A 25,593-nucleotide genomic window follows, 5' to 3' on the forward strand; every position below is an offset into this window, starting at 1 on the left:
TAACTTATTTTTAATATATTGTTCACCGTGTGTGCTTAAAAAATGTGTTAACTTTATGTAAGAAAAAGCTTGTTTTTTCTACATATATATATTTATATATATATTTAATTTTTTTATAAACTGTAACAATGTATTGAATTATATTTTTAGTTCTACCAGGGACCATCACAGTGTGATTGCTGATGTAATTCTTTGGTATACTTACCAAAGCTTAGCTGACAGGCTGCTAGGCTTACCCCACCTTGTCTAACCATCTAGATGCTGCAGTGACCATTGACAACAACATCTAGGGCTTTAAATGGCTGGGATTAGAGTTATCTGTGATCCTGGCTGTTACAACTAATGCCCAACTCTCACTTAGGGCTCATGCACACGACTGTGTGCCCCCCTGTGGCCGTAACGCGGCCTGCATACAGCGGGTCCGCAATACACAGGCACCGGCCGTGTGCATATCGCATCACGGATCGCCGACCCATTCACTTGAATGGGTCCGCAATCACGGAGATGCGGAACGGAGGCACAGATCGGAACTTCCGTGGTGTTTCTGGCCGTGCCTCCGCACTGCAAAAAAGTAGCGCATGTACTACATTTGCATGCGGCTGCCCCACGATCTGTGCCTGTGCACAGCACGGGCACGGAGCCCTTATGTTCGTAGGCATGAGCCCTTAGTGCCAGGCTTCCACAGTGATCTTGTGGGCACAGCTTTACCTGTCTGATACCTGAAAGTCATGGAGCCCTAAAGGATTATTCCCATCTCAGACATTGATGGCATATCACTGGCATATGACAAGGATATGCTATCAATGTTAGATGTCAGTCCCACCTCTGGTACACACTCCTATCTCCAGAATGAGAGCCCCCTCCCTGAAATGAAGGAGAGTGCACCACGGACACCCTCCGTTCAACGCGATGGGAGTTCCAGAAATAGCCCAGTGCTGGCTTGGCTGTTTCTGGCAGTCTCATGGAGCTAAATGGAGGGGTGGTCGCGCATGCTCAGTGCGCTCTCAATTCCTTGCTATGGGGCTTCCGAAAATAACAAAGCCCTGAATGGGGATGGGGCCTCTGCACTGAGCTCAGAAGGTCACTGAGCTCCAGGACCAGCCAGTGAAGAAAGACACACTCACTTCCTTCAGTCCGTCTATGGCTACTTTCACACTGGCGTTCTGAATTCCGTTTCTGAGATCCGTTTCAGGGATCTCACAAACGGTTCAAAACGGATCAGTTCAGCCCCAAAGCATTCTGAATGGATAAGGATCCGTTCAGAATGCATCAGTTTGGCTCCGTTCCGCCTCCATTCCGCTCTGGATGTGGACACCAAAATGCTGCTTGCAGCGTTTTGGTGTCCGCCTGGCGATGCGGAGCCAAACGGATCCGTCCTGAATTACAATGTAAGTCAATGGGGGCGGATCCGTTTTCACTGACACAATATGGTGCAGTTGAAAACGAATCCGTCCTGACTTACCCTGAAAGTCAATGGGGGACGGATCCGTTTTCAACTTTACCATATTGTGTCAGTGAAAACGGATCCACCCCCATTGATTTACATTGTAAGTCAGGACGGATCCGTTTGGCTCCGCACCGTTTTGACTTAGACTTTTTTTTGACAGAATAATGCAAACGGATCCGTTCTGAACGGATACAAGCGTTTGCATTATAGGTGCGGATCCGTCTCTGCAGATACAGGTGTGAAAGTAGCCTATGCTGCTGAGGGCGAGATTCACTTAGTAATAGTGAGTGGACAACAGAATTGCTAGAAGGGAGACCTCTAGTGGCAGAGATTTCAGAAGTGTTTTTACGATGTATAAAATATTTAAGTTATTTACAGATTTGTTAAAGAGATTTATTTTTATCCTCTGGATAGGGCATTAGTATCTGATCGGTGGGGGTCCCCCACCGATCATCTGTTTGAGAAGGCAGCGGCGCTCCTGTGAGCTCCAAGCTACTTCTCTTTTCATGCATCATTGTTGCCTATCACACTGTTCAAGGAAAGCTTATTATGCTGATCATTTGGTATTTTAGGTGTGGATGACTGAACTGTATGTAAGAGCATGATGAGGATGAGATGGCTGTCATGTCCTGCATGCTACTACTTATGTCTAGGGTCAGCATTTAGGTTACCTTTCTGTTTATGAGTCAGCATTTTGTATTCTAGGTACTTACCTAATACTTTTAAGGTGATGTAACTCCATTCATACTGGCCAGCATTTTTCACTTTGCATGTATACGGTCCAGCATCACTAGGCGTCAATGACCTGATAAATATGTCAGCGTCTCCAGCTAAGAAGTCCAAATAAAAGCTATAACGGCCTTTGAGTTCTTCATGTTCATAGACTTGACCTCCACTGTAGCTGAGGATCTGCAAAGTAAAATATAAAATGAAGATAGGCAATAAACATCTTCACAAATTCCTGTTCCCAAGAACTATATAGTCTTGTGAGACACATTAATATACATTTCACTATCTTGGATGGTATTTTGTTGGGTATCATGGCTCATCTTGCTATTATTTTCTTACAATCCTGTAATGTTAAATCACTGGAAAAGGTGCACAATGATATGCAACTGACTCCCTCAGGCTGATGTTAAAGACTGAGGGCCAGATGTATCATTACTCTGACAGCTCACTCCACTTTCACATATGGCTAAAGTCAGTTTTAGCCAAGTCAGATTTATGATCGGCCCTTTAAGACTATAATAAATGTGGTTTGACGGTAGCAGTTTATCCGTCAGTAAGCAGCTTTACAAAAGTCGCACATCTTAATGAAAAAGTCGCACGTTTTTATGAAAAAGTCGCATGTTCTATTAAAAAGTCTCATAAGATAAGCATGGTCCTCGCTGGAGTGAAATTAGGACTTTTTTGCGACTTTTTTGCGACTTTTTTAAAAAGTCGCTATAGTAAATTTGACTTGCCAATCATTTGCTTAAGCCAAAACGCCCATTTTCTCAAAACTGGAGTGCTTAGCGCTTGCCTTCAAAAAGTCGCAAAAAAGTCGCAAAATCTTGATTTGCGCATTTTTTTGCGACTTTTTGACTCCACAAAAGTGACTTAGCCTAATGATATATCTGGCCCTGAGACTTTAGCCAATGTATTCCAGTCAGGAATACAAAGGAGCCCTTTTGTACCACCGTCAAGGTATCTCAGTCTGGCATGGGTCCTACCACTAGACTACCTATGGTGTGTGAACACGGTCTGAAAGGTGCTAAGATCCAACTCACAGCCAAGCTCCCACATACCTCCATAGTGAGATCACTCATGTAGTGGGATCGATGATAAGGCTGCGAGCCCCCCCTATAACCCGCCATGTGACACAGGCTACCAGGTGCACTAGAATGTTACCAGTGGTGCATGTGGTCCGCTGCCGGCATCCTCCACTGTATGCATTTTTGCTGGGGATTGCCGCTAGCAACGGATCACTTGGGGAGGAATTTCTCCCCCGGTTATAAACACGCTACACTGTTTGGGGTTTTTGAGCATTTTCTCCCATTTAGGCCACTTTATTTCAGTTATTTTTCTTTATATGTATGGAATGTGCCATTGCGTAATGCTGGTAACATTCTAGGGCACCTGGTAGCCTGTGTCACAGGCCGGTTATAGGTGGGGCTCGCAGCCTTCTTCCTTCTCCCACTGCATGAGTGATCTCACTATGGAGGTATGTGGGAGCTTGGCTGTGAGTTGGATCTTAGCACCTCTCAGACCGTGTTCACACACCGTAGGTAGTCTAGTGGTAGGACCCATGCCACGCTGAGATACCTTGACGGTGGTACAAAAGGGCTCCGTTGTGTTCCTGACAGGAATACATTGGCTAAAGGCCTCATGCACACAACCGTTTTTTTTTAAGGTCCGCGAAAAAACAGGGTCCGTAGGTCCGTGATACGTGACAGTTTTTTCGTCCGTGGGTCTTCCTTGATTTTTGGAGGATCCACAGACATGAAAAAAAGGTCGTTTTGGTGTCCGCCTGGCCGTGCGGAGCCAAACGGATCCGTCCTGAATTACAATGCAAGTCAGGCCTCATGCCCACGACCGTTTTTTTTAAGGTCCGCAAAAACGGGGTCCGTAGGTCCGTGATCCGTGACAGTTTTTTCGTCCGTGGGTCTTCCTTGGTTTTTGGAAGATCCACAGACATGAAAAAAAAGTAGTTTTGGTGTCCGCCTGGCCGTGCGGAGCCAAACGGATCCGTCCTGAATTACAATGCAAGTCAATGGGGACGGATCCGTTTGACGTTGACACAATATGGTGAAATTGCAAACGGATCCGTCCCCCCCTCCCTCTCCTAATTAAAATCTCCCCCCCTATCATTGGTGGCAGCGGATAGTACCGATCGGAGTCCCAGTTTAATCGCTGGGGCTCCGATCGGTAACCATGGCAACCAGGACGCTACTGAAGTCCTGGTTGCCATGGTTACTTAGCAATTTTTAGAAGCAATATACTTACCTGCGAGCTGCGATGTCTGTGACCGGCCGGGCGCTCCTCCTACTGGTAAGTGAAAGGTCTGTGCGGCGCATTGCCTATAGCACAGACCTTGTCACTTACCAGTAGGAGGAGCGCCTGGCCGGTCTCAGACATCGCAGCTCGCAGGTAAGTGTAATGCTTCTAAAAATTGCTAAGTAACCATGGCAACCAGGACTGCAGTAGCGTCCTGGTTGCCATGGTTACCGATCGAAGCCCCAGCGATTAAACTGGGACTCCGATCGGTGCTCTCCGCTGCCACCAATGATAGGGGGAGAGATTTTAATTAGGAGGGGGAGGCCCACTGGCCACCAATGAATCTACAGTACTACAGGGGAGGGAGGGGGGCCGGCCGCACTGGCCACCAATGTGTTAACTACGGGGGAGGGAGGGGGGCCGGCCGCACTGGCCACCAATGTGTTAACTACAGGGGAGGGAGGGGGGGCCCACTGGCCACCAATGAATTTAAAACTGGGGAGGGAGGGGGGTGTGCCCCCTCCTGCCTGGCAGCACATGATCTCTTACAGGGGGCTATGATATGCACAATTAACCCCTCAGGTGCAGCACCTGAGGGGTTAATTGTGCGGATCAAAGCCCCCTGTAAGAGATCGGGTGCTGCCAGGCAGCAGGGGGCAGTCATGTACACAGTTCAAAGTATATTCTAACTAGAAGCGTCCCCATCACTATGGGAACGCCTCTGTGTTAGAATATACTGTCGGATCTGAGTTTTCACGAAGTGAAAACTCAGCTTTTGAAAAAGCTTTTATGCAGACGGATCTGCGGATCCGTCTGTGTGAAAGTAGCCTACGGCCACTGACGCGGATGCAAATCTTGTGTGCATCCGTGTTTTTTCACAGACCCATTGACTTGAATGGGTCCGTGAACCGTTGTCCGTCAAAAAAATAGGACAGGTCATATTTTTTGGACGGACAGGAAACACGGATCACGGATGCGGCTGCAAAACGGTGCATTTTCAGATTTTTCCACGGACCCATTGAAAGTCAATGGGTCCGCGAAAAAAAAAAACGGAAAACGGCACAACGGCCACGGGTGCACACAACGGTCGTGTGCATGAGGCCAAAGTCTCCGTTTTTAACATCAGCCTGAGGGATTAGCCAGTGTTGTCAGTTGCATATCATTGTGGTGTACCTTTTACTGTGATTTATGTATTTGTATATTTTCATCCACACACTATTCCATCTAGTGTAGGATGCCATTGTGGTGCATGTGGTCCGCTGCCGACATCCTCCACTGTATGCATTTTTGCTGGGGATTGCCGTTAGCAACGGATCACATGCGGAGGAATTGCTCCCCCGGTTATAAACACGCTACAGTGTTTGGGGTTTTTAAGCATTTCCTCTCATTTAGGCCACTTTATTTTAGCAGTCCTGTAGTTACCCTAATATACTACACATGTGTAGGGCTACTTTCACACTAGCGTTTTCTTTTTCCGCTATTGAGATCCGTCATAGGATCTCAATAGCGGGTGGAAAACGCTTCCGTTTTGTCCCCAATCATTGTCAATGGGGACAAAACTGAACTAAACGAAACGGAACGCTCCAAAATTAATTCCGTTTGGTTGCGCTCCCATCGCAGACAGAATAACGCTGCAAGCAGCGTTTTTCTGTCCGCAATGTGGTACGGAGCAAGATGGATCCGTCCTGACACACAATGTAAGTCTGACACAATAGAAAACAGATCCGTGCCCCATTGACTTTCAATGGTGTTCATGATGGATCCGTCATGGCTATATAAGACATAATACATGACGGATGCATGCGGTTGTATTATTGTAACGGAAGCGCTTTTGCAGATCCATGACGGATGCGCAAAAAACGCTAGTGTGAAAGTATCCTATTGTATATACAAGTGAAATGTGAGGCTATGAATGTAACACCTTACCACTTTTTGCCCATGATTTGAATCATTTGACAGCCACTCAATGTCCAGATTTCTTCCCAACAGCCCCAGCCTGTGCTTGCAGGGCAGTGTCACATTATCCTCGGATGTGCCTCTGATCACCGTTTGAGCAAATGTTCCAACAATACAGCAGAGACCTGAGCAGAAAGAAATCAAAAGATGGAGTTATATCTGGAAACCATGAACAACAATTAGCCACAAATCTCAATTAGAGCTCATGCACATGACCGTTGCCTGTTTTGCGGTCCGCAGATTACGGCTCCACAAGACACGGATAACGGCCGTTTGTGTTTTGCATTTTGCATCATAGAACAGTGCTATCCTTGGGGAATATGTTCTATATTTTTGCAGATGCTGACATACGGATGAGGACAGCACATGAGGTGAATGGGCACGCATCTGACCCGCAAAAAATGTGGATCAGATGTGGACAAAAAAATACGTTCATGTGCATGAGCCCTTAAATGTTAAACTAGACACTATAGGACATTTATCAAGCCCTATATGCCACAATTGTGGCGTAAAAAGCAACTTTTTGAGCTTCTCTGCACTTTTCAGAAGCTCGAGAAAAGGGCGTGGTTTATCAAAAGGGGGTGTGTCTTTGCACCGCCGCTGCATTTACTATAACTTTCGTCAGAAAGTGGCAGAAGTTATAGCGGAAGTGTACAGAAGTGTAGACTTCACATTCTGACACACGGCAGGGCAGAGGTGTGCCTGATTTGTTAAGCGGCTTGTGCCTCTTAGGCCTCATGCACACGACCGTTGTTTTATTCCGTGTCCGTTGTGCCGTTTTTCATGATTTTCTGCGGACCCATTGACTTTCAATAGGTCCGTTGAAAACTCGGCTAATGCACCGTTTGTCATCCGCGTCCGTGATCCGTGGTTCCAGTCCGTCAAAAAAATATAACCTGTCCTATTATTTTTGCTGAAAACGGTTCGCGGACCCATTCAAGTCAATGGGACCGCTAAAAAACACGGAGGCACACAAGATTGTCGTCCGCGTCCATTTTTTTCCTATCATTTGCATGGCAAACCTGTCTTCGATTTTTTTTTACTTTCCTTCATGTCTGGTGATCCTCCAAAAATAAAGGAAGACACACGGAAACAAAAACAGAAACGGATCACGGAACAACGGAACCCCATTTTGCGGAACGGAACACAACAACGGTCGTGTGCATGAGGCCTTAACAAATGAGTTGCATCTCACACCAGTGCAGGAAGATCAAGACTGGTGGATGGATCCGCCAGTCTTGATATATCTCCCTCACTGTCTTGTAGGGCTAGCTAGTTGAATGCAATAATACATTTCACTTAATTATCTGTTGCTTCATTCTGGAGAAAAAGTACTCCATTGAGCAATTAAGTGCACCAAAGGCGGGCTCAAGCCAGTTTGTAAACCCTTGGTCCTTCTGCTTCCTCCGCTAGCCCCTTCCTCTCCTTTAGGGCTCATGCACACAAACTTATTTTCTTTCCGCTTCCGTTCCGTTTTTTTTTGCGGACCGTATGTGGAACTATTCACTGCAATGGGTCCGCAAAAACAACGGAAGGTACTCCGTGTGCATTCTGTTTTCGTATTTCCGTTCCGCAAAAAAGTAGTACATGTCCTATTATTGTCCGCAAATCACGGTCCAAGGCCCCATTCAAGTCAATGGGTCCGCAAAAAAAATACAGAACGCAGACGGAACACATCCGTATGTCATCCGTATTTCGCGGATCCATACTGTAGAAATTCTATGCCCAGCCCATATTGCTCATGTGTTTGGTGATTAATAAGTTACTGTTTCCGTTTCCAATCCGCAAAAAACGGATCGCATACGGAAACCATACGGATATGTTTTGTGGAATAACTGAACGGAAGAGGATTTAAATCAGAGAAAAAAAATACCTCAGATACGGGACAACGGATCCGTAAAAAATGGGCCGCAAAACAACAACGGTCATGTACATGAGCCCTTATTGAGAGGGCCAGGTTACTGCATAGTGATCTCACCTGGCCCTGTCAATCAAGTAGGAGGGACAGCAGATGTTAGAATAAACAGGAGGAGCAAGAGAGTGGCTTGGCCTGCAAAAAGTCGCATTGTGGCCCCAGGCTAAAAGCAGTATATGACTTGACATAATTCAAACAAATAAGAAGCCAGAATACAATACTCTGGAACAAATCTAGAAAGACACTCTTCACCTACAGTATATGTTGTAATCTAGGTAATTAGTGGTCCTCAGCAACCACTGCACACAGCTGCTCACAGCAATGTCACAATGTCAATAGAAAACACTTAAAGGGGTTGTCCCAGGAAAAATATTCTACAGTTTTCAAAACAGCACCTAAATCTGAATACTTTTATAATTGCATGTAATTAAAAATTTTGCAAAGCCACTGAGTATCTGTATAGCGCCACCTGCTGTTTGTTTTTTCTTATTTCTTTGACCTGCTCACTGAGAAGGCTGCACATGCCCAGTTTCATCCTTCCACTGCCTCCTGTACTGTGATAGGGAGAGCCGAGACACGCCTCCTGAGCTGTGATAGGGAGAGCATGGACACGCCTCCTGAGCTGCAGCAGAAAAGACACTCCTCCTGAGCTGCCAGCTTGATATAAATCTAGCTGAGCAATGAATGGGGAGATCTCTGGATCCATGTGAGGTGCAGGGCTGGTTCTAGCTTTGCACACGAATGTATTTTCTTTCCATGTCCGTTCGTTTTTTTTTTTGCGGACCGTATGCAGAACCATTCATTTCAATGGGTCCGCAAAAAAAAAATACGGAAGGTACTCCGTGTGCATTCCGTTTCCGTATGTCCTATTATTGTCCGCATTACTGACAAGAATAGTACTGTTCTATTAGGGGCCAGCTGTTCCGTTCCGCAAAATACAGAATGCACACGGACGTCATCCATATTTTTGTGGATCTGTTTTTTGCGGACCGCAAAATCCATACGGTTGTGTGCATGAGGCCTTAGAAAGAGATTGTCATGTGCTATACGATGTCTGATTTTAATTTTTTTTACATTAGTCATGGGATAACCCCTTTTAAGGTAGCTTAAAACGTCAGTCTGGTAGACACAACACACAGCTGATAACATGAGTCATTTGTACTATTGATTTATACAACATTTGTGAAAAGTTAGTGACCGTTTAAAGGTAGAATCCTTGCAAATGACAATGTTCTGAAAAATGCTAAAAACTCAGAGGCAGAGTTACTAATAAAAAAGGCTTCAGAATTCGGGCTCAAATAGTAGTACAACATTGCTTTCCACTAAATGTATTCCTATGCAATGAATAGGGCATGTCAAAAGAAGCCTTATTGCAATCTACATGTACAGTACGTTACATTTTTCTTTCTGGTAGCGCCTCCTACTGTTTATGCTTCTGGTCCACCTTTTCCTGCATTCAGTTGTGGATTGAGATGCTCAGTAGCTTTCCTGATTCCCCCCTCCCCCCAGTGCCAGTGTAGTACTGTCATACAGAAGCAGGTGAAGCTTCCCAGACACGTTTCATTCAATCATCTCTACTTCTAAATTCATAGAAATATATAGCTATATATCTACAGCACATAATCAGTAGAGAAGGAACTTGAGCGGGACATTACATAACATACATCTGTGGGCTATACTGTATGTGAGGGACTATTTTCTGCAGGAGAGGAAAGGGTTAACAAGAACTGATTGTAGTGCACTCCTGGGAAATGCAGGTGCTTGATTGTCTCAAGTGATGAGTGTTGCCCACCCACAGAAAGGGAAGATACAAATCATCCAGATAATGTGAGTAAAAAAGAAGAAAGCTCAAATATATACTGGAGAGCATCAGGTTTTGTATTGATATAGTTAGGCCTCATGCACACGACCGTTGTTGTGTTCCGTTCCGCAAAATGGGGTTCCGTTGTTCCGTGATCCGTTTCCGTGTGTCTTCCTTTATTTTTGGAGGATCACCAGACATGAAGGAAAGTAAAAAAAAGTCTAAGTCAAGTTTGCCATGCAAATGATAGGAAAAAAACGGACGAGGAGGCGGATGACAATCTTGTGTGCCTCCGCGTTTTTTCACGGTCCCATTGACTTGAATGGGTCCGCGAACCGTTTTCCGTGAAAAAAATAGGACAGGTTATATTTTTTTGACGGACTGGAACCACGGATCACGGACGCGGATGAGAAACTGTGCATTAGCCGAGTTTTCAACCGACCCATTGAAAGTCAATGGGTCCTCAGAAAATCACGAAAAACGGAACAACGGACACGGAATAAATCAACGGTCGTGTGCATGAGGCCTTAAAATGATAGTGTGCATTAATCCAGATATTTTTGTTACTCTCCAAAATTTCACCTGGCATCCAAACCGGAAACATTTCTGGTTTGTTTTGGACAAATCCAGTAAAAAGGCGTGGATGATTCTATGCAGTGTCTGAGAGAAAACGATCTTAGGGACAGAGTACAGTCACAATCAAACTTCTATTCTACTGTCAGGGACATTGAAGGGAAAGGCTAGAAAGAAGAAGAGTTGTGTAGAATAGGGAAAGCTGTCGGCCAGGGAGTGAGAAGCCGGGAGCTGAGGTTGGGTGTGCCTGGCAGTATGTTCCAGCTGCAATTACTTCCTTATAACACAGCAGCAGCTGCTACAGAACCTCAAAAGCAGCTACCTGGAGGACATTTCTTTTATTTGTTTGCCATTTTAACAGAAATAAAAAAAAAATTGGGCTTGAAGTTTGGGGAAACAGCATACGTGTTTCTTACAATACACAGGATAGCGGACAGTTTACATCTCTGAGTGATAACATGATCTACTAGAGTAGACTAAATTCATGGGGGGGGGGAGGGGAAGGGGGATAATCACATATTATTTTGACAACTTGTGTTTTGCACTAATGAAAGCTTTTTTCTGAATGTGCAAATTTTAACGCACAAAAGACATTAGGCTCAAATCTGATAGAGGCGCTGATACTGCATTATTTCTAAAGTCTACTGTCAGGAGCAGTGTCTTCAGTGTGTTTGTGGAAAGGGAAGGACATCGTATTGCGTCGCCCTGTCTTTAAGTTCCAGAAAACAGATTTGCAGAACAATCTATACATTCTGTGATCGCGTACATTTAGGCCCAAAAAGGTCAGGAATACAGAACAGGTTTCAAACGAAATACCCAGAGGCAGAATGTGGGTAGTAGCAGCACCAGCTATCCAGCCAGAAGTAGTAGTAGTAGGCCGCAGTTGTCCTTGCTGGCTTTGGAAAGGCGCAATATAATCATTGAAGAGAAAGAGGATGAGATTGTAGATTGGATGGCTCACTCCTCCTCTCTGTCTCAGCAGGATGGCGTGGAGGTGACATCTGTGTGTGACACCGTGCTGTGGAGCCAGAGGTCACAGCGTTCCCCCTGCTCCTCCTCCTTGCAGCCCCAGAGAAGGCTTTCAGTGGAGTTCTCTCAGCCTTCACTGCCTCTTCCTAGTGGGGCGCCCTCCTTTTCCTAAGAATTGGCAACACCACCACAGCTTACAGCAGATAGTCAAGAAAGTCTCCTGTTGGTGACTTGTGTGAGAGCAGTAACCGTTTGGGCTGCCCTGAGGAGGAGGAGCAGGAGGAGGCTGAGGACCCTGTGCATAACTGTGTTGGTAGTGGTAATAGTGGGGCCGGTACCCATAGTATTGGCATTAGGGGCAGCGTCAGTGGCAGTTGGAGCAAATGCAGAGCAGGGGAAAGGACCAAGGAGCCCACCATGATATCTCACAGTCTCATAAAAATAGCAGGAAAGATGAGGACTCCAATGACGGTTGTGTGCTGGACAGGACCTGGGAGCCAACTAGGGGTGCTGAGGAGGAGCCATCAGTAGAAAAGGGTGGTGGCGGCAGCAATAAAGAGCAGAGCTGACGTACCTTCCAAAGAACCACCAGAGCCATGTCAGGATGTGGTGATGCCGCTGACACTGTTGGAAGGGTTAGGTCCAAAACGTGCCAGAGCTAAGCGGCGTTGGAAAGAACTGGCTCCTTGGGCACGCTGGCAAGAATAGCAAGCTGTATAGTTACTTGCATGCTACCATGAAATAAGTATTATTGAAATCAAGCAGTCTAATGATTACTGGGTAGCCATGATTATAGACCCTCGCTATCAATAGAAAATGGGGAAATGTTTTCCTTCCGCCAAAAGGGAGGCCAAATAACATTATAACCAGGAAGCACTGTGTATGCAGCTCGCCGCAGCTTTCGGCAAACAGATGCCTGCTGCAAACATGTCTAAAAGGGAGGCCCCTCTCTGCCTACCCGCAGAGTCAATCGGCCTCAGCGACCAGGATCAGTCCTGCCTACACTTTGGCTTGTCTCTGGCGCATACCCTGTTCCCTGACCCCTTGGATTTCTAGGAAGGCAAACTGGAATAGTGTCCCGAACTGGCACAATACGCTATCTTTCTTCTTTCTTGCCCAGCCTTCAGTGTCATCTCGGAGATGGTTTTCAGTGCTGGAGGGCGCGTGGTTACATTCAAACGTACCTAGGTGTCCTCTGCCTGTGTCTCAGAATGAACCAAGCCTGGATTCAGGAGGATTTTCACACTTCTCTGGCTGAGGGCCAAGAATATATCTGGTTTTGCTGACAGTGCCCCATCTTGCCACTGTTGCTGTCTACCTATCGGCTGTCCTGACTACCATCATGTTGCCTGCCTAACCTCTTGTTCTGTACTGCTGCTGCTTCCTCCATCATGGCACTCCTAGGGCCTTCCTACCAACATGTTCTGTATGGATGCTACTGCCTCCTTCATGCCACTGTCGCTGCCTACCTGCCTACCAACATGTACCATATGGCTGCTGCCGCTGCCTCAGCTGCTTATCCCCTACTGCAGTCTAACACTGCTATTAACACTATGCATCCGCCAGTACTACCGCTGCCACCACTAATACCACTACTAGTACTACCCATGGGCAGTGACCTACTGCCTTGTATGTTCCATGCTATGCTGCTTCTGCTGATGTTACTATTGCGGCCGCATGACACTATATCTGTACCGTAACCTTTCCACATTCACACTGCACTACTGCTGCTCCCAGTTAAAATTGAGAATTTTTCTAGGCTTGTTCACAACAAGCCACTTTTTCTACTGACAATTAACACTTGTGTGTGTCGTAAGGGCAGGCATTCTGACCCTGTCAAGGCATAATTTTTGGACGCTTGGTCCCGCTTGGTATGGTTTAAATACCATCTGACCCCGATAAGGGACAATTTTTGGAAGCTTTGGAATATGAAAACGTGCCAGCGGTGTGTGTTTTTAAACACCCTGAATGTTAACACAGTCAAATGTGCTTTTACCCATAGCTATGCATGTCAGTGTCACTCAGACATCATTTACTATTGCTGTCATTGCATTCCACAGCTTGGGGAGGAGAGAGGGAATAAGCAAAAATTCATAAAAAATGAACAAAAAGAGCTAACATGTTTTTCAAAAAATTCTGATTCTGATTCTTAGGAGACTAGAGGGTGCAATATGCCACTTTTCAGGGCAATTGGAGGCAACTTGGTTTGGCCCGAAACGATTCGGGTCTGAACCGAACTTTTTGAAAAATTTGGTGAACCTGAACTGAATGTCGAATGGTTTGCTCATCTCTACTTTAAACCACAGTGCTTACATAATTTACATTAACAATGTGCTTTTATCATCCATTTCCTCTTGCAAATCTGGCAAATACTAATCATAGTTGCTTGTAAAAATCCCCCACAAACATGTATATTTACTTTAATTGGGCAAGTGCAGCAAAGAAAGCACGTAAAAAATGCACAGCTCTGTTCTGTATTGTGTAGACAGATTTTTCCCCGAATCTACTACTATTAGGGCTCGTTCACATGAACGTGTACTGCCGTTTCCGTATTGCGGACCGCATTTGCGGAACGGAACACTACGGAAGCACTACGGAGTGCTTTCTGGGGTTCCATTCCGTGCTTCCGCACCGCAAAAAGATAGAGCATGCTCTATCTTTTTGCGGAACGGAAGGATCGTGGACCCATTCAAGTGAATGGGTCTGCGATCCCCATGCACCTGCCCCACAGACGGTGCCCCTGCATTGCGGACTGCAATTTGCGGTTCACAGCACGGGCACGGGCTTCACGCGTTCGTGTGAACGAGCCCTTGCTCTAATATCCGACTGCCGTGGACCAAGAAAAAAGCAATCTTGTGGATGTATGAGAATTCAGTCACTGATATCAATATTCAACCACAAGAGAGCGCTAATGAGCTGCTCAGCTTGCTAAGCTGTCAACATATGTAGCTGCATTTCTCAAATATTTTCTTTTTTCCATTACCGATCATGGGTGAGGCTATTGAGCAGGGATGCTCAACCTGCGGCCCTCCAGCTGTTGTAAGACTACAACTCCCACCATGCCCGGCTGTAAGCTGATAGCTGTAAGCTGTTCGAGCATGCTGGGAGTTGTAGTTTTGCAACAGCTGTAGGGCCACAGGTTGAGCATGCCTGCTATAGAGTAAAACACATTGTTTTTATAGTATTTTTTCACTCCTTATTTTTTGTGGAGTTGGTTATAAAAATGAGGACTAATAAGGGTGGGTTCACACTAGCCTTAGGGATTCCGTTATAGCTTTCCGTTATAACGGAATCCATAAGACGGAAGGGCGGATCGGTTTTGCTGCCCATAGACTTGCATTATAACGGAATGCAAAACGGGCACCTTTAAAGGGAATTCCGTTTTGCTCCGTCCTAATAGAAGTCTATGGGAAAACATAACGGATCCGTCTGGTTCCCATTACGCAAGACGGAAAACAAAGTCCTGTCGACAGGACTTTGTTTTCCGTCTTGCATAACGGGACCCAGACGGATCCGTTATGTTTTCCCATAGACTTCTATTAGGACGGAGCAAAACGGAATGTCTCTTAAAGGCCTCCGTTTTGCATTCCATCCTATGGATTCCGTTATGTTCCGTTATAACCCTGTTATAACGGAAAGCCATAACGGAATCCCTAACGCTAGTGTGAACCCACCCTAAAGTAATTGTCAACAAAAACCCTTATGTTTCTATTATTGGATACCCATTACATTATTTTTATTATTATTCACATATACAGTTGCAAGAAAAAGTATGTGAACCCTTTGGAATGATATGGATTTCTGCACAAATTGGTCATAAAATGTGATCTGATCTTCATCTAAGTCACAACATGGGACAATCACAGTCTGCTTAAACTAATAACACACAAAGAATTAAATGTTACCATGTTTTTATTGAACACACCATGTAAACATTCACAGTGCAGGTGGAAAAAGTATGTGAACCCCTAGACTAATGACATATCCAAGAGCTAATTGGAGTGAGTTGTCAGCCAACTGGAGTCCAATCAATGAGATGAGATTGGAGGTGTTGGTTACAGCTGCCCTGCCCTATAAAAACACACACCAGTTCTGGGTTTGCTTTTCACAAGAAGCATTGCCTGATGTGAATGATGCCTCGCACAAAAGAGCTCTCAGAAGACCTACGATTAAGAATTGTTGACTTGCATAAAGCTGGAAAGGGTTATAAAAGTATCTCCAAAAGCCTTGCTGTTCATCAGTCCACGGGAAGACAAATTGTCTATAAATGGAGAAAGTTCAGCACTTCTGCTACTCTCCCTAGGGGTGGCTATCCTGTAAAGATGACTGCAAGAGCACAGCGCAGACTGCTCAATGAGGTGAAGAAGAATCCTAGAGTGTCAGCTAAAGACTTACAAAAGTCTCTGGCATATGCTAACATCCCTGTGGGCAAATCTACGATGTGTAAAACACTAAACAAGAATGGATTTCATGGGAGGATACCACAGAGGAAGCCACTGCTGTCCAAATAAAACATTGCTGCACGTTTACAGTTTGCACAAGAGCACCTGGATGTTCCACAGCAGTACTAGCAAAATATTCTGTGGACAGATGAAACCAAAGTTGAGTTGTTTGGAAGAAACACAAAACACTATGTGTGGAGAAAAAGAGGCTCAGCACACCAACATCAAAACCTCATCCCAACTGTGAAGTATGGTGGTGTGAGCATCATGGTTTGGGGCTGCTTTGCTGCGTCAGGGCCTGGACGGATTGCTATCATCAAAGGAAAAATTTATTCCCAAGTTTATCAAGACATTTTGCAGGAGAACTTAAGGCCACCTGTCCACCAGCTGAAGCTCAACAGAAGATGGGTGTTGCAACAGGACAATGACGCAAAGCATAGAAATAAATCAACAACAGAATGGCTTAAACAGAAGAAAATACGCCTTCTGGAGTGGCCCAGTCAGAGTCCTGACCTCAACCCGATTGAGATGCTGTGATATGACCTCAAGAATGTGATTCACACCAGACATCCCAAGAATATTGCTGAACTGAAACAATTCTGTAAAGAGGAATGGTCAAGAATTACTCCTGACCGTTGTGCACGTCTGATCTGCAACTACAGGAAACGTTTGGTTGAAGTTATTGCTGCCAAAGGAGGTTCAACAAGTTATTAAATCCAAGGGTTCACATACTTTTTCCACCTGCACTGTGAATGTTTCCATGGTGTGTTCAATAAAAACTTGGCAACATTTAATTCTTTGTGAGTTATTAGTTTAAGCAGCCTGTGATTGTCTATTGTTGTGACTTAGATGAAGATCAGATCCCATTTTATGACCAATTTGTGTAGAAATCCATATCATTCCAAAGGGTTCACATACTTTTTCTTGCAACTGTAAGTAACTATGTTTGGGAATTTTATTTAAATTATTTACTGATTTACATATGTTCAGGAATACATTACAAAGTATAAAACACGAGGAGTTAAAGAGATTCCTAAACTCCCAGGAATGCTTTTGCTGAGGAATAGAGTTAGGGCTCATGCACACAAACGTATTTTCTTTCCGCTTCCGTTCCATTTTTTTTGCGGACTGTATGTGGAACCATTCACTTCAATGGGTCCGCAAAAACAACGGAAGGTACTTTGTGAGCATTCCGTTTACGTATTTCCGTTCCGCAAAAAAGTAGTGCATGTCCTATTATTGTCTGCAAATCACGGTCCGAGGCCCCATTTGAGCCAATGGGTCAGCAAAAAATAAGGAACGCACGCGGAACATATCTGTATGTCATCCGTATTTCATCTGTATTTTGCGGATCCATACTGTAGAAATGCTGTGCCCAGCCCATATTGCTCATGTGTTTGGTGATTAATAAGTTACTGTTTCCAATCCGCAAAAAAAAACGGATCGCATACGGAAACTATACGGATATGTTTTGTGGAATAACGGAACGGAAGAGGACTTAAATCAGAGAAAGCCTACATGCACACGAACGTTTGTGTTTTGCGGTCTGCAAATTGCGGATCCGCAAAAAAAACATCTGACGTCCTTATGGCATCCTTTTTTTTTGCGGATCCATTGTAACAATGCCTATCCTTGTCCGCAAAACGGAAAAGAATAGAACATGTTCTATTTTCTTTGCGGGGCTACGGAACGGAGCAACGAATGCGGATAGCACACAGAGTGCTGTCTGCATCTTTTTCGGCTCCATTGAAGTGAATGAGTCTGCACCCAAGCCACAAAAAATGCGACTCGGATGTGGAACCAAACCACGTTCGTGTGCATGTAGGCAAAAAAATACCTCAGATACGGAACAACGAATCCGTGAAAAACGGACCGCAAAACAACAACTGTCGTGTGCATGAGCCCTTATTCTGTACATAAAACCACAGCATAAGCCTACATGCACACAAATGTGGTTTGGTTCCGCATCCGAGCCGCATTTTTTGCGTCTCGGGTGCGGACCTATTCACTTCAATGGGGCCGCAAAAGATGGGGACAGAACTCTGTGTGCTGTCCGCATCCATTGCTCCGTGCAGTAGCCCGGCAATTTGCGGACCGCAAAACACAAACGTTTGTGTGCATGTAGGCTAAGGGCTCATGCACACGACTGTTGTTGTTTTGCGGTTTGTTTTTCAAGGATCCTTTGTTCCGTATCTGAGTTTTTTCCCCCTCTGATTTAGGGCTCGTTCACACGACCTTTGCCCCTCCGTACCAGTGCTGTGGACCGCAAATTGCGGTCTGCAATGCAAGGTCACCGACCATGGGCCAGCCGCATGTGGATCGCGGACCCATTTACTTGAATGGGTCCGCGATCCGTCTGTTCTGCTAAAAGATAGAGCAAGTTCTTTGTGTGGTTCCGTTCCGTGCATCCGTTCCGCACCACATCTCCCGATTTGTGGACCCATTCAAGTGAATGGGTCCACATCCGTTATGCGGAATGCACACGGCCGGTGCCCCGTGTATTGCCGTATGCGGGACTCAATGCGGCAACAGAGGGGCAACTATCGTGTGAACGAGCCCTTAGACCTCTTGCACACGACCGTATGGCTTTTGACGTTCGTGTGCATTCTGTTTTTTGCGGAACGGAACAACTGGGCTCTGATAGAACAGTACTATCCTTGTCTGTTATGCGGACAATAATAGGACATGTTCTATCTTTAAACGGAACAGAAAAACGAAAATACGGAAACGAAGGCATATGGAGTACCTTCAATTTTTTGTGTGGATCCATTGAAATGAATGGTTCCGTATACGGTCCATATATGGATGTGTTTAGTGTGCGTTCCGTATTTTTTGCCGACCCATTGACTTGAATGGGGCCTTGGACCGTGATTTGCGGACAGTAATAGGACATGCCCTACTTTTTTGGGGAACGGAAATACGGAAATATGGAAACGGAATGCACACAGAGTACCTTCTGTTGTTTTTGCGGACCTATTGAAGTGAATGGTTCCGCATACGGTTTTTTTTTTACAAGGGGAAATTGTGCTGTGGTTTTCCCTATAGACATCAATGACGTTGTTAGCACAAACTAAAAGAGGGTAATTTAAGCCTAAAACGCTGGTCTTAATAACCCTGTGCGCTGGCAGTGGATCTGCCGAAGTTTTGAAGAGGCGCATCCATCTACACAACTTCGGCGCATCCACTGCTGGTCCCAGGGGCGGACTGGAAACTTAAAGTGGCCCTGGAAAAAAAACTAAAAGTGGCCCCATGTTGTAGGTGGGTCCAAATTGACAGAAGTTGGGGCAACACAAATAGGCGGGGCCAGCAATACCATAGCGTAAAATACCATCCCAGCAGAACCATATATCACATTGCAGCCCCAAAAGCTGTCCTTCTGTTGTGGCCATTTTCTGTCCTACAATTGTCTCTGATTAAGATATGGAACAAGGGCTTAGGCCGAATGCACACGGCCATGCTCTGCGGCCGTGAACGGTCCGTGGTATGCCGGCCTGGATTCCTGCTGACAGCAGGAGTGCACGGCGTCAATGGTAATACACTCGTATGATCTATACGAGTGTATTACTGCAGTGCAGCGGCGGCATGAAGCGCATGGCGTCACAGCAAACAATGACGCCGTGCGCTCCTGCTGTCAGCAGGAATCCAGGCCGGCATACCACGGACCGTTCACGGCCGCGGAACACGGCCGTGTGCATTCGGCCTTAGAAGGTGAGATGTGCGCCACAGGAGTTGAATTCAGAGGGTGGGATACATGAGTGCCTGATTCTCACAGTGTTAATTACCGCTGATTGCTCATTATGTACCCGGCTTACGGTACAGAGCAGGGCTTGGGCAGCCCCATGGGCATCGGCCCGCCAGGAAATTTCCCTGTAAGTTCTATGGCCAATCTGCCCCTGGCCGATCTAAATGTAAGCCAGGCGTAGAAAATAATAAATCAGAATGGCCTGCCGACCCGTCCCCTTCCCCAACCACGCCACAACACCTTTTTTAGACCTGGGAAAAGTCGCACATTGCGGCGCAAATAACCTTTGTGCAGCAATCTGCAACAGATATATGCCAGAAAATTAGCATATGTCTGATAGTAAATGACCCCCAAAATTTGTATCCAAAAAACGGTGATACATAGTAATTTTTTTTAATGCAGTTGTGATGTGGATTTTCTGCATACAAATCAGCACTTTGTGCAGTTAGCCTAAGGACCCATGCAGACAATTTTTTTTTTTCCGTGTCTGTTTTTTTTTTTGTGGCCTGTATGAGGAACCAATTACTTCAATGGGTCTGCTAAAAAAAAGAAAAAAAAAAAAGGAATAACTCCGTGAGCATTCCGTTTCCGTATGTCCGCTTGGCTGTTCTGCAAAAAAGATAGGACATATCCTATTGTCCATTTGCGGACAAGGATAGGTATTGTTACAATGGATCCACCAAAAATACTGATGCAATACGATATGTCACATGGACATAATCCGTATTTTTGCAGATCGGTGCTTTGCAGACCGCAAAATATATACTGTCGTGTGCATGAGCCCTAAGGGTATGTGCACACGAGTACGTATAAATTTGCAGAAGACCCGTACAAATTTCTGTGTGTTTCCACACTATTTGTTACTTGCCATCTTGGCCGTGGATTTGATGCGGTTAAGGCCTCATGCACACGACGTTCAGTTTTTTGCAGTCCGCAAACCGCGAAGCCGCCAAAAACGGAAGCCGCCCGTGTGCCTTCCGCAATTTGCGGAACGGACGGCCCATTGTAGAAATGCCTATTCTTGTCCGCAAAACGGACAAGAATAGGACATGTTATATTTTTTTTGCGGGGCCACGGAACGGAGCAACGGATGCGGACAGCACACGGAGTGCTGTCCACATCTTTTGCGGCCCCATTGAAGTGAATTGGTCCGCATCCGATGCGGACTCAAACAACGGCCATGTGCATGAGGCCTTTGAGGCATATCTCAACCTTCTGTTGAAAAGGGCGAAATCTGCACCAAAGTTCACAAACAGAATTGCTCTAATGTGGATTTCTAAATTTACATGACAGGTAAAATTCCGCACGGACCATAAAAGAAAAGTGTACATGAGATATGTCTAATTTTCACTCGGCTGCAGCGCAAGCGCCACACAACCGCACTCTGTGGTCGTACCTTTTCTGTGCGTACCACTGTTTCAGTATTGAGCAGGAGTCCTGCGCAGTTTTCTCTATGGCTAGAGGCTAAGCAGTTGTCTGCAATAAACTCCTTGCAAAGAACAATTAAATAACCAGCAATGGAATTGTCCCCAGTGAAATATACTTTTCTAAGGGCTCATGCACACGACCGTTGTTGTTTTGCGGTCGTTTTTCAATGATCCGTTGTTCCGTATCTGAGTTTTTTTTCTCTGATTTAAGTCCTCTTCCGTTTCGTTATTCCACAAAACATATCCGTATGGTTTCCGTATTTGATCCGTTTTTTGCGGATTGTATACAGAAACAGTAACTTATTAATCACCAAACACATGAGCAATATAGGCTGAGCATAGCAATTCTACAGTATGGATCCGCAAAATACGGATGTGTTCCGTGTGCGTTCCGTATTTTTTGCGGACCCATTGACTTGAATGGGGCTTTGGACCGTGATTTGCGGACAATAATAGGAAATACACTACTTTTTTGCAGAATGGCCATGCGGACAAAGGGAAACGGAATGCACGCGGAGTAACTTCTGTATTTTCTACAGCTTCATTGAAGTGAATGGTTCCGCAAAAAAACCCGGAACGGAAACAGAAAGAAAATACGTTCGTGTGCATGAGCCCTAACCTTGTCATTGTGTCAGCTTGTAACAAACTACATGAAGTCTGTGTCTACGTATTGGTCTGGTGCTTCATATAAACCTCTTATCTTTATTATGTTCCATTGATCTATAAACTCCAAATTAACATAAATAATTAGTAAATAATCAGTGAAGGAGGTAATGATAATATACATGTACAGAGCTTTTAAAAAAAAAATACAAAAATATGTATGAAAACATCAAGGGCAAAAGCCATCAGTAGGAGAAGGGTTGCTTAGTTACTGAACTCTGATGACCGCACTACTGAAGCCTGCTGCTTTGTGCAATCATCATTGACATATTGGCGGCATGTTACTGTACCTTTAAAGGGAACGTGTCACCAAAATATTTTTTCTGACGGTTAAAACCAGATAGTAGTACATATCCTTTTTTTCTAATCTGTTTTTATTTTCTGATTGCAGATATATTTTTTCTATTTCTTAAACATGATTATGGGGGCGGCCATCTTGCCTGAGCTGTTGTTCATAGCATTTACAAAGCATTAAGAAAATTGCTTTACGGCAGCCCCATGGGCCATAGACACAATGGTCAGGAGGGGACCTCATTGACTTTTAGGCTGGGTTCAGACCTGAGCGTTTTACAGCGCGTTCCTACGCGCTGTAAAACGCTCAACAGGCAAAAACCAATGTTTCCCTATGGGCATGGTTCTCACCAGAGCGTTTTACAGCGCGTACGAACGCGCTGTAAAACGCCCTACGCCTCAAGAAGTGCAGGAGCTTCTTTGAGGTGTATTGTCGCGCGTTCCCGCCCATAGACTTCAGCGGGAACGCGCCTAAATGGGCGTTTGCTTGTTTCTGCCCATTAAAAATGCCCGATAAAAACGCCTGAAAAAAAAAGCATATCGAATACGCTCAGGTCTGAACCCAGCCTTATGGGAGAGATTTCTAGACATGCTCTGTGACCTGTGCAGAGGTCATCGTACAGATAAGCTTTGACAACCACCTATTATGGTGGATCCTGTCTTATCTGTCATTCTAATCCTGCCTGCATTGATATCATCTCTGTATACAGATAAGCAGATAACTGCCGTTAAGTGATCTGTACAGAGAAAAAGGGGAACCTATTAGTAGGCTTAACCCTCAGGAAACCAGTGCCGTACATGTACGGCGCAGAAATGCGGGATAGAAATCCCAGCGCAGTACTGGTACGGTGCGCTGATCCAGCGGGTGCAGGAGCTGCGCCAGCCCGATCAGAGGCAGGGGTCCGGCTGTCACTGATAGCCAGACCCCTGCTACATGCGCCGGCATCGGTGAAAACACTGATGCCGGCGCATTAACCCTTGCACGGCCGCAGTCAGCGCTGACCGCAGCACGTGCGGTATCCTCATGGGTGTCGGTGTCCATGGGGTCCCCGCGCTGCTGTGACGGGGACTCCATGGCAGGCAAGGCAGCCCGATGCCTTCCTTAGGCATCGTGGCTGCCTTCTGGGAGAACCTGTGAGATCCAGCCCCTCACGGGCTAGCAGGCTGTAAGCGTATTACACTGGTAATACACTTACAGCCAATGCATGACAATACAGAAGTATTGTAATGCATTGTAAAGGGGATCAGACCCCCAGAAGTTGAAGTCTGAGAGTGGGACAAAAAATAAAGTGAAAAAATAAGTTAAAAAAATAAGTTAAAAAAATTATAATTAAGTTTCAAGTAAAAAAAAAAGCATCCTTTTCCCAAAATTAAGTAAAAAAAAAAATTGTAAATAGGGGAAAAAAAGAAAAGTAGACATATTAGGTATCGCCGCGGCTCTATAAAAATATCACATGAGCTAAACACCGGAAAAAAATAAAAATAAAAACTGCTAAAAAAACATTTTTTTGTCACCTTACATCACTAAAAGTGCAACACCAAGCGATCAAAAAGGCATATGCCCCCCAAAATAGTACCAATCTAACCTCCACCTGATCCCACAAAAAATTATCCCCTACCTAAGACAATCGCCCAAAAAATAAAAAATAAATATGACTCTGACTATGGAGACACTAAAGCATGATTTATTTTTTTGGGTTTCAAAAATGCTTTTATTGCAGACAAAAAAGTAGACATATTAGGTATCGCTGTGTCCGTAACAACCTGCTCTATAAAAATACCACATGACCTAACCCCTCGGATGAACACCGTTAAAAAAAAAAAAAAACGGTGTAAAAAAAGCCATTTTTTGTCACCTTACATCACAAAAAGTGCACTAGCAAGTGATCAAAAAGTCATGTGCACCCTAAAATAGTACCAATCAAACCATCAACTCATCCCGCAAAAAATGAGCCCCTACATAAGACAGTTGCCCAAAAAAAAACAAAAAACTATGGCTTTCAGAATATGGAGACACTAAAAAATCATTGTAAAAAAATGCTTTATTATGTAAAACTGAAAAAAACAATCAAAAAAAGTTGTTATATTTGGTATTGTCGCGTCCGTAACAACCTTCTCTATAAAAATAGCACATGATCTAACCTGTCAGATGAATACTGTGAATAACAAAAAATAAAAACTGTGCCAAAACAGCTATTTTTTGTTACCTTGCCTCACAAAAAATGTAATATGGAGCAACCAAAAATCATATGTACCCTAAAATAGTACCAACAAAACTGCCACCTTATCCCATAGTTTCCAAAATGGGGTCCTTTTTTGGAGTTTCTACTCTAGGAGTGCATCAGGGGGTCTGCAAATGTGACATGGCAGCTTAAAATTATACCAGTGAAATCTGCTTTCCAAAAACCATATGGCGTTCCTTTCATGCAGTTTACGACCACATATGGGGTGTTTCTGTAAACTACAGAATCAGGGCAATAAATATTGAGTTTTGTTTGGCTGTTAACCCTTGCTTTGTTAGTGCAAACAAATTAATAAAAATTGAAAATCTGCCCAAAAAGTTAAATTCTGCAATTTCCTCTCCATTTTCCATTAATTCTTGTGGAACACCTAAAGGGTTAACAAAGTTTGTAAAATCAGTTTTGAATACCTTGAGGGGTGAAGTTTCTAAAATTGGGTCACTTTTTTGGAGTTTCTACTCTAGGGGTGCATCAGGGGGTCTTCAAATGTGACATAGCAGCATAAAATTATCACAGTGAAATCTGCATTCTAAAAAACATATGGCGTTCCTTTCCTTCTGCGCAATGCCGTCTGCCTGTACAGCAGTTTACTACCACATATGGGATGTTTCTGTAAACTACAGAATCAGGACAATAAATATTGAATTTTGTTTGGCTGTTAACCCTTGCTTTGAACACTACAGAACACCGAACCCAAACCCGAACTTCAGTGAAGAAGTCTGGGTTCAGGTCTGGGTACCAACATTCAGTTTTTTATCACGCGCGTGCAAAACGCATAAAAAAACTTTGCACTCGCATGAAAAAAACTGAACAGCGCAACGCAATCGCAGACAAATTGCGTGTGAACTCGCGCAGGTTTTCCTGAACCCGCCCGCAACGCATCCGGACTGAATCCTGTACGCTCGTCTGCAAGGGGCCTTAAAGGGCACCTGTCAGCAGGTTTGTACCTATGAAACTGGCTGACCTGTTACATGCGCGCTTGCCAGCTGAAGGCATCTGTGTTGGTCACATGGTCATATGTGCCCGCATTGCTGAGAAAAAGTATGTTTTAATATATGCAAATGAGCCTCTAGGAGCAATGGGGGCGTTGCCGTTGCACCTAGAGACTCCTTTCTGCAACTGAAGTGCCATCTGCACTTTGATTGACAGGA

At 44.8% G+C, this 25,593-nt stretch overlaps 1 protein-coding gene across 1 annotated transcript in view; it reads right to left on the bottom strand.

The window, feature by feature from the left end:
• Positions 1-25,593, bottom strand: part of LOC120999974 (CXADR like membrane protein) — a 127,426-nt gene that overhangs the window by 13,102 nt on the left and 88,731 nt on the right. The window contains exons 2-3 of the mRNA XM_040431009.1: positions 6,350-6,504; positions 2,161-2,356 (exon numbers count right to left, since the gene is read on the bottom strand). Coding sequence (XP_040286943.1) covers positions 2,161-2,356; positions 6,350-6,504 — 351 coding nt within the window. The remainder of the gene's footprint in view (positions 1-2,160; positions 2,357-6,349; positions 6,505-25,593) is intronic.

The sequence above is a fragment of the Bufo bufo genome, chromosome 1 (assembly GCF_905171765.1).
Source record: "Bufo bufo chromosome 1, aBufBuf1.1, whole genome shotgun sequence".
Taxonomy (NCBI): Eukaryota; Metazoa; Chordata; class Amphibia; order Anura; family Bufonidae; genus Bufo; species Bufo bufo.